The following is a 9,587-nucleotide window of genomic DNA, read 5'->3' as shown; positions in this document are numbered from 1 at the left end:
TAGAAACGCAAAAATAATGTCCTAAATGTCAACGGTGTTCAAAAAGGTGTTCACCACTCATAAAGTTTCAAGAGCCTTTGGCATCGTTTAGCTGTGGAAACAATGTTTTCAAGATGACGTGGAACTTGTGATGTGTTTTGTGCCTCCAGAGAAAATAAAATGAACTATCTGCCTTTCTAGATCAAAATTCAGTACAAATGCTGGTTTTGCAAAATTTATCCAGTTGATTTTCTTTCAGACTTTTTCTGATGTAATGTATTTTTACAGCATGGATACAACTTTATATATGAAATACTTTAACATCAGCCGCAGCTGAAACAAAGTGATGAACATCAGCAATAAATAAAATAAGAGAAAGCATAAAAATCAAGTGAATAAGCTAATTAAACACTCAATTCAAAACACAATAAAATAAAGCCACCACAATATCTAATATTATAAGATGGTGTGTTTAAGGTAATGTGCATCTGGTTATGTGGTGTTTACCTTCAGAGACACCATTTAATCTTCATACTAAAAATTAAGATAGTTGATATCTTCTGTCTTTATCCTTTCTGTTGTGTCTTTGTGTAATTTTATTAAGTGTTTTTTGTTCATCTTTAATTTTAGTTTTACTTTCCATCCACCTATCTATCATCTTTCACATAATCAGGTGTGTTTCCAAAGTAAGAACAAATAAAAAAGACATTGGAAATCAGAAATCCCAACAACTCTTAAAGCAATTAAGAAACATAATACAGGCTGTGGTATTTATTATGGATAAACAGGAATAGCACAATTTTTTTCTTTTTGAATGTAACAAGTATGTTCATGAAAGATAGTTGTTAATTAGAAATGTATATAGGAATAAAAGTAAATTAGATATAAGGGAATTGTTTCAAAGATCATCTGGGGACGTAGTTTTTTATCAGTATTAGTTTTTTAAGAAGAGCGGGTGTTTTGGGAAGATTGTTGTAGTTGTCTGATCCATACTCCAACCTGGAAGGCGGCGGCAATGCGCATTAAATTGTTTGCCAACCGCCATAAAAAAAACAAGAAGAAGAAATGACAGCAGTTGTTGACAGTTTTCCTACATTTCCCATGTGACAATGCGCCCTGTCACTTCTGGCCCCGCCCCTTTCATTCCCTAACTTTGCTCTGCTCGACTTTCTGCTTAGCTGTGATTTGATTACCTGGTCCCTGCTCAGCTATGCGGTTCGGTTTGGACACACCTCGCCCTGCGACACTGCAGCCTTTCCCGTTCATGTCTTCTTCGCCAACTGACGCTGCCATCCTCGTTTAGTTGCGTTATTGTCCCTCTCCAGGCTGGAAGATGTCTTCTGGTTTTCCTGCTCTACGGCCACTTTAGGAAGCAGTCCCCTCCCCACGGACGCAAAGCCTCGTCGGGAAGAAGACTGGCGCCGTGGTCCCGCTTTGGCTGTTCATGTTCAGAGGAGTTTGGGCCCCGTCTTTTACACTGGGGGCTGCACCGCCGAGCTCTGGAAGGTTTATGTGAAGTTAAAGAGGATGTTTGTGTTGCCAGGCCAAGCTGTTAACGGGCAGGCGATGCCCTCTGGCTAGCGGCGCTAACGTATCTGGAGGAGCTAGGTTGCAGACAGATATAACAGCATATAAGTGGGGCAGACATAACGTAGCATGTAAGTGAGTAAAACAACATCTAGATACTATCCGACGTTTTTACCTGGAGTATATATTTTTAAAATCACAAAATGAAACAAGCTAGCTTGGTAAATTTTCGACTCAATTTGTTTTGCACGCGACGTCAAGCTAGCTAGCAGCTTTCGTCCGTAAAACATTAAATGCTCACTCCTCTGAGAGACTAAAGCTACTGTTTACTATTGATACACTCCTGTTCAAGGTATATTTCTTTTACCTACTACTATTCATTTTGTTGAATTAGTTAATAATAATCTTAGCCACATGAGGAGGACAAGCATGACAACTAACTAGTTGTTGACATAAAAGGACGTCTTTATTTCTGTTGCTGCTTAAAAAAATAATATAAAAAGACCCTCGGAATTTGAACCCTGCTAAGAAAAAAAATAAATAAATCAAATCACGTCAAGAAGACAACAGCTCAACCTGTCGACCATGGAGGGAAATGTACAGCAACAAAAAAATACTCCTTTAGGCCGGGAACTGCAGAGAACATTTAACAGCTACAACAAGCACTCCATACAGCTGAAGAAAAACTTGAAGGAGACCAATGTGTTCTTCAGAGAAATAAGGCAAAACTACAGCAATGCATGTGCAGCAACCATAAGCTCAGATTCAGCATCCCTGGAGGCAGGTAAGCTTGAACACACGCAGCCACATCATCTGAATAAGACGATGATTGACATTTAATCAAAGAAGGATGTTTGCAACCCGAAAAGACTGGGGACCAACAAATTGTTGGTGCAGAAGGCTCAGATCTGCTTGCTGTGGGTAAAAAAAGCGTTGATTAAGGTGATAAAACAGACTTCCTCTATAATGCATGAGCAGACTAAATGCACTGATTATGTTGAAATCTTTGCTGAATTGAAGGTTTTGCCGATTTCCGTCTTTCTTTGAAGTCTTACCTGGTGATTTTTTTTTTTAAAGATCCATTAAAGAGGAAAAAAGTGTTTTATAACTTCTTCTATTACAGCTTTTGTGTGCAAGCTTTAATCTTAAATCTATTCATAGAGCTAACAATCATTATACGTTTTGTTTGTTCATGTGTTTATTGACTGAAAAATGGTGGGAGTTGCTTGTTTTGATTTTACTTGGACTAAAATATGATTTTTTCAGTCAAAGTAAAATTGGTCTGGCACAATATAATTTTTTTATATATAATCCTGGTGCATATATACGTTCTGTTTTTTCCTCAGTGTTTTTACAGTTTTATTTTAGTCTGCATTTAATTCACAACCATGTTAATTACTTTATAAAGTCTGGTCACGTTTCTAACATGTTTCCGTTTATTTGACCACCTGGAGTTTTGATCCCAAAACAAGTTTTGTTATGTTTTTGGGATCACTGTCCTGCTGGAACGACCACATGGGTCCAAGTTTAAACCTTTTAATCCAAACTGTGAACCTCTCATGAAAGAAAATCTGTATTGGTGTTGAGAACCAGCAGAGCTCAACCATACCAAGAACTGAGAACAGCAAGAGATGGGCTGTGTGGAAGTGGTGTAGCACATCTTTGGGAAAGGTGAAAACGATCAGTAATGATGTTAAAAGCAGGTCAAAACTGTTTCCCAGCTTTGAATGAACAATGTTAAGCTGAAGATTAGCCTTGATCAAAATATTAAGACCACAGAGCTGCCCTCAATGGAAAGAGCTAAATCCATGTTTTTTTCTCTTCTTTTTTATGTTGATATATAAAGAGCGACTTTCATGTTTCAATTAAACTAGCTGAGATAAGATCAAGATTTAAAGAAAGCAATCTATTTGGATTGGTCCAAATAGACTCAAACATCTTTTAGACTCTTTTCAGCACAGTTTGGATTTCTCAAAGCTTGTCTCTGTGGTTGTGTTATCACATCTAGACTCTATTGGATTATAGCCAATTTCATATTATAATTATTACTAAACTCGTATCAGATTATTATAATGGGAGATGAAGTATAATAGTTTTACTGCATTGTAGTATTTATGCTTACATTTAATTTAAATAAGAGAAACAGTTTTCCTAATGAAGCAAAAAAAATATTACATGTTGATTTAGTATTATAATAACTTTGTATATCATCTTGAAGCAAAAATGTAGAATACAAGACCTCTAGATTTACCACTATATTTTAAGTAGACATGCTTATTTTTCCTGTCTTATTCTTTGTAGTGTAATGTTGGGCTAATTTTAGATGTTTTTATGACATCACTCTGTCTAAATAGTCTATTCTGTAAATGTTTGGACCTTGCTTTAGGGCAGCTGACCAGCATTGCGCAGCACAACATTACTCCATGCCGGAGAAAACTGAGCGCTCTGATACTTTCTGCTGCATCTCCAATGAAAGGGGAAACATTTAATCTGTCTTGAAGCAGCAACCTTTTAAAACCTGGCCAAACTTTGATAAAATTATCCAACTTTTGTCTAATTACAAACTCAAATGGATCAAAACTGAACTTGAAAAGAAAAGAAAAGGAAAGGGCTGATCAAGGTTTCCCCCAGAAAACCTGCTAGGCCCGGTGGTTGGGCAGTCATTCATCCAGTGGCCCGTCATGTTTTTCTTTTAAAAAATGTTTAAAGTTGACAGGAAATTTGAAAATATCACTTGATAATCATGTGTAATTGAAAGATTGTAAGTTTTACTCCAGAAGACCAACAATAAAATCTTAAAAAATGCAAACATTTTAAAACTTCTTAAGTAAATAAGCAATGCCAAGCCTGGTGAGAGTACAAGTAAATCCTGGTGGCCCATCAGGTTTATAATGCACCTTGGGTTGATTAACTCAGAATTAGTTTCATATGCAGTAAGTTAAGTTTAAGAAAAATGTTTCTACTTGTTAACGATGATCTTCACAAGTCTTGTAACATTTCCTACAACGACCAACAAAAATCAGCGACCTCTCCAAGTGTCTTTTCTTCTAATGAGTATTTTTCTCCAGTCGAGTCCATTTTCAAGGCTAGCTCAGTAAGTGTAATTCCTAACCCCATGCCCTGTTTGTGGTTTCAGGACTGTGTTCATTAAACTGCATTAATGTGATTCTTTAGAGTGATGGATTAATTTCTACACCGCCTTTTGAAGGAATCATAGTCCTCATTCTCGGTTTGGTGTGACTTTAACACTTGTGGTGGAAATTATCTAGCAAAACTTTCAATACATTACAGAAAGGTCCACCGTTGTCTGTAGATGCAATCAGCGTTCAAAGATTCTGCCACTTGACTAGTCAGAGCAGATGCACAAATTGAATTGCACACAGTTTTATACACTTCACCACATCCTGCTCATACAACCCAAATATGAGATGAAGAACAAAGGGAAAGCTCAGCCCCATTAGTAACAGAAAAACAGGTCAGCATGTAGAGACGCAGCTTTAACCATCACCTGCTTGATTGCTTTTTGTTCTCGGTTATTTCACCCACATCGTGTGGCCTTTGGGTGCATCTGTTTCTTGCACTTTTGCCAGGCAGTTCTTTGCATGCAAGAGCCAATTAAAGGAAATTAAGCAGACAATATGTATTATTTTTCTATTACACACTGCTGTGGGTATTACTATGTAATCGGTGCAAACCAAAACTATTATTTGGTCAGAATCAAACACATAGTGTGTCATCCAGTGTGTCTGAATTAGTCAATGCCTGTACTTAAATTCACAAGCAGGTGTTTCTCTAGCTGTTTCTGAAAATGTTTAAAAGTGCAGATAAACCGTTCATCCTTCCAACCTTCTCCAGCAGCCATTGGGTAAATTTGGACAGGTCACCAGCCCAAAAAAACAAATATCTTACTTGCAATTGTTCAGTTCAAAACCTTATTTATGAAACTTTATTATCAGTCTGCCAATATTGTATTTGGCTTGCAGATGACCAATTGGAGCAGATAAAGGTGACCAATTGACCAATTGGAGCAGATAAAGGTGACCAATTGACCAATTGGAGCAGATAAAGGGGTACCTTTATCTGCTCCAATTGGTCATCTGCAAGCCAAATACTTAGGCCTCCTGACCTCCAAATCTTTTATGAATAAATACCAAAAAATAGTAACTCCTGCACTTTTTGTTTTTAAGCACCTCGGCCAACTACATGCAGTTTGAATCACCTTTATGAGTTGTAAAAAAGTCATGAAACATTTGAGGAATGGGGATAATCTTGTAATCCATGGGATTCAAAACATCCAGCTCTATTACAGAACAGGCTGAACTTTTTCCTCCTTTTTTATTTGTGACATTTGGAATATAAAAATTAAGAATCCGACCTTACAGAAATCACAGCTCTGTATCGGTTAAGTGCATCTCTAATTCAAAATTTGTTGTATTTTGTAAACTTCTACAGTCCAACATCGAGACAGTACTCACTAAATATGTCATTTAACTAAATATCTGCAAAATAAATACACATACGAGAGGGTTGATAAGAAACCGAGGTTTTGACTAAGTAGAATTGTATTTGGTTAAATAATAGGAAAAAAGCAGTAAATGTTCTTGTTTTTCATCTGGATCTGGTCTAACAGGGTCATGATGCTGGAAAAGGAACAAAAATGATTGTTTTTAAACCTCACTTTATAATATGGGTAGTTAATCTAAATATACATATTTATCTGTATGGGGAAAAATGTTGTTTTTGCATTAAGGCTCTTCATGTTTTTTTTTTTTTAAAGATTCATGTGAACAGTAGTTTATTTTTGTCCCTGGTCTTTTTTTTAAAATTTGGTGTAAAGTAAATGTGAGTTCATCTAAATATCCGGTGCAGTCAGCACATAAACCTGGTGTTTGTTGTCCTGTTTTTGTTATATAACTCTTGGAGACTGTGACTCAGCGTCCTGCAGGATTATCCCCGAAAGTACAGGAAGGAGGCTGAATTGGTTCCTCTGTGCATGTGTTCCTCATCTTTGGGTTAGATCAGGACTAATAGCCGAGGGCTGGTATCGGATACAAAATATTTTGATGTCTTTTGCAGCAATCTACAGCTTATTCTGAGAAAGACGCTGTGGTAGATAATCTGGGATTTATTTTAAAAAATGGTGGTGGGCTGACACAACACTGCTGATTAATTACTGGCCAAACTATATTAATTAACCACTTTACTGTCATTCAAATGCAACATATGTTAAACTATGGGTCGCTTTCACAGGCTTGAGCTAAAAATTAATTCATCCAAGCCTTCTTTAGGTACCTTTTGTTTCACCTTTTCTCTCCTACTTTGGATTGTCGTCTCTAGTTTTACTTCACTCCTGAAAGCAGCACAGTACACAGTAGCCAGCTTTTCAGACTTACAATATAAAGTAAATGTTAATGTTTTGTGATAGAGGTGCACTGATTAATAGATCTGTGATCGGTCGATATGTGCATGAGAAGCATGCACATATCCATCGATCTTATCTGCCTCGACAAAGATCTGAAAATCAACCGCTGTCCAGAATGACAGACTGGCCCACCAGGTCATATCTGCACGTTTGCAGTTAACAAAAGTCATCCTATTGTTACCAACTCAGCAACTTTCTTCCTATGTTTAGCAACATTTCAGACCAGAAAAGTCAGTATCTGTCAACATCAGAATCGACAGGTCAGGCTTTTTAAAGATTGGTAATCGGTGAGCAGTCAGAAAACTGCAATCGGTGCAGCCCTATTTGATATTTAAACTAATTTCAAACTCTGGTTATGGTTGGTGTAAGTGCACAGTGCTTTACATTGTTTTAAAATATGAAGAAAACGTCTTTCTGAAAATGTGGCAGCTCTTATTTTGAAGTGGCGGTGCGCCACGATCGGTTACATGTAGAGGAAACCCTGCATCCTTAAGTAGTTCATCTAATTTTACATTGCTGCCGAATAAAAAAACTCAAGAGTCATAAATATTTGTTTCTGAAAACCATGCATCACTGAAGTTGCAGCTCATGTGTTTGATTTGGTGAAATCCTTTTGCAGGCCAGCTTAGCTGCATCTCCTTCCCTAGTCATGAGGAAGAGTTCCTGCGCAACACGGTGGGAGCTGCTCCGTACATCCTGGTGCTCGGCCAGGACTGCGCCGCCCGCTACCAGCTGCTCAACTGCCTGCTGGGGGAACGGCTGCTGCCTCTGGGTGCAGAGGCCGGGGAGGCCTGCAGCAGCGTCCAAGGCATTGTCTGCAAGCGGAGGAAGCTGTGTTTTACTCACGGCAGACAGACGCGGCTCAGCTTGGCGCTGCCCGGCCAGTATGAGCTGGTCCACCAGTTGGCTGCAAACCGTGGTCGCTGGGATACAGTTCCCAGGGAGGACCTGGAAATCCATGAGGAGTGTGAGGACCCGGCCCACAGACTAGCAGAGCTGGAAATCACCCTGCATCATCCTCTGCTTCAGGTAGGATGCAACCACTCTGACTCCATGTCTCTGCAGCTTTTTACACCAACCTATTGAGCTTCACACACTGCACAAACACAAAATCCTACCGAATAGTTTTGATCTATTGCAGATATCTTACTCAAAGTACTAGTTCACTTATAACATAGGAAAAATGTTTTAAGTGAAATAATCTGCCAATATTAAGAAATTATTTATGTAAAACAAGCCCTTATATCTGGCTTAACATTTACTTTTAAGTTAGTCAGATCAAAGTATATTCATGTTAAACTGACCTAGTCAAAGTTCAGACGTAAATTAATTTGATTTGTAGCCATGCTTAAATATTGATGCTCACATGATGTATGTTTCCTTTGTCTTTATTTGATCATCTTCTAAAACAAATCATGGATAATTTATCATCTTAATCTATTCACGTTAAATAATTCATGTCTCTTCTGTGTTTTATTTTGTAGGGAGGTTGTTCTTTCTCCAGATACAAAAACCGATGCATAGATTTCCTTCTTTGCTTTTTCTTGTAAAGTTCAACTAGTTTTTTCTCACATGGCTCAGCTCACAGACAGATTACAGAGCTGAGCAGATTATTTCCTGGGCCGTTCACTTTCCTTCCCCCTCACTCTACCTGATTTATGCTGCTGTTCAGGAATGCACTTCTTAGCAGCTGCTCTCACTGTTTGCTTCAAGCATTTGTTGAAATAGACCCATAATTGTGTGAGAATAGGGAGAAACGTCAGACATGCTGCAGTCATTCAGCGATTTCATTCGCTGTGACCTGAAAATCACAATATCCCTTGGGGGTGAACACATTGGACACGGGGGAAGGATCGCAGTCACTCCTGTCATGTGGGACACATGGAAATTGGCCTCTAATCGCTTAGACCAAGATCCTTCATCAAGCATCACACAGCCCAAGAAACTGGGCTTAGCTGTGCAGCGGGATGACCCACCCGTCCCGTCCCAGCCCCCTTACGTAATGCCACTGGTCTGGTGTGATTCACATGACTGGGTCACGTAAAAAAAAAGATCCCAAGCTCTTTGCTGTGATGCCGTTGCCATGGAAAAATCCGAACTCTTTGACACTGACAAGAAAAAATTGTGTTTCTTTTTTTTTTAAGCCTTAGCTAAAACAACATTTAATACAGAACAGCTGAAGTAGAAATCAATTTTTACCAAAGCTTGATGCACACGGTGAGATGTCCAGAGGTTATGACCCGGGTCTTGACCTTGACCTCATTTTCATTTGGCTACAAATTTGCATTTACGTCACAGAGAACTGCATGAAAGGAAAACATCTGTCAGCAAAACAAAACTAATAATTTTACACCAATATTCAAATTTCCATGGATGGATTTGCTTTTTTTAGATCAAAGTGTGTCACTCTTATGCAATGATGGTTCAAACAACATAAGGACGAGTTTAATCTTGCTCTATATGTTTGTTCTTATTGACAAACATGGGTTTGTCACATGCTGAAGCAGCGTGCTGCTGAGGTTCATGTTCCCGCTGAATTGGTAAGGCAGAGCTGTGATTAAACACGAGATAAATGAAGCCGCAGAATCTCTCTGCCGGCTGTGGTATTCACACGGTTCTGCTATAATCACAGCACTGTGCTTTCAAGGCCCTGCAGACG

The 9,587-nt window shown here is 38.5% G+C and overlaps 1 protein-coding gene across 1 annotated transcript in view; it reads left to right on the top strand.

The window, feature by feature from the left end:
• The first annotated feature begins 1,085 nt into the window (after nucleotides 1-1,085).
• dstyk (dual serine/threonine and tyrosine protein kinase) overlaps nucleotides 1,086-9,587 on the top strand; it is a 36,741-nt gene continuing 28,239 nt past the window's right edge. Inside the window, exons 1-2 of the mRNA XM_008409794.3 lie at nucleotides 1,086-2,290; nucleotides 7,548-7,957. Of these exons, the coding sequence (XP_008408016.1) occupies nucleotides 2,092-2,290; nucleotides 7,548-7,957 (609 nt within the window). The 5' untranslated portion in view covers nucleotides 1,086-2,091. The remainder of the gene's footprint in view (nucleotides 2,291-7,547; nucleotides 7,958-9,587) is intronic.

The sequence above is a fragment of the Poecilia reticulata genome, chromosome 5, assembly GCF_904066995.2.
Source record: "Poecilia reticulata chromosome 5, P_reticulata-male-v2, whole genome shotgun sequence".
Classification (NCBI taxonomy): Eukaryota; Metazoa; Chordata; class Actinopteri; order Cyprinodontiformes; family Poeciliidae; genus Poecilia; species Poecilia reticulata.
The sequence above is the reverse complement of the archived record's forward strand: the minus strand, read 5'-3'. Positions and strand labels throughout refer to the sequence as shown.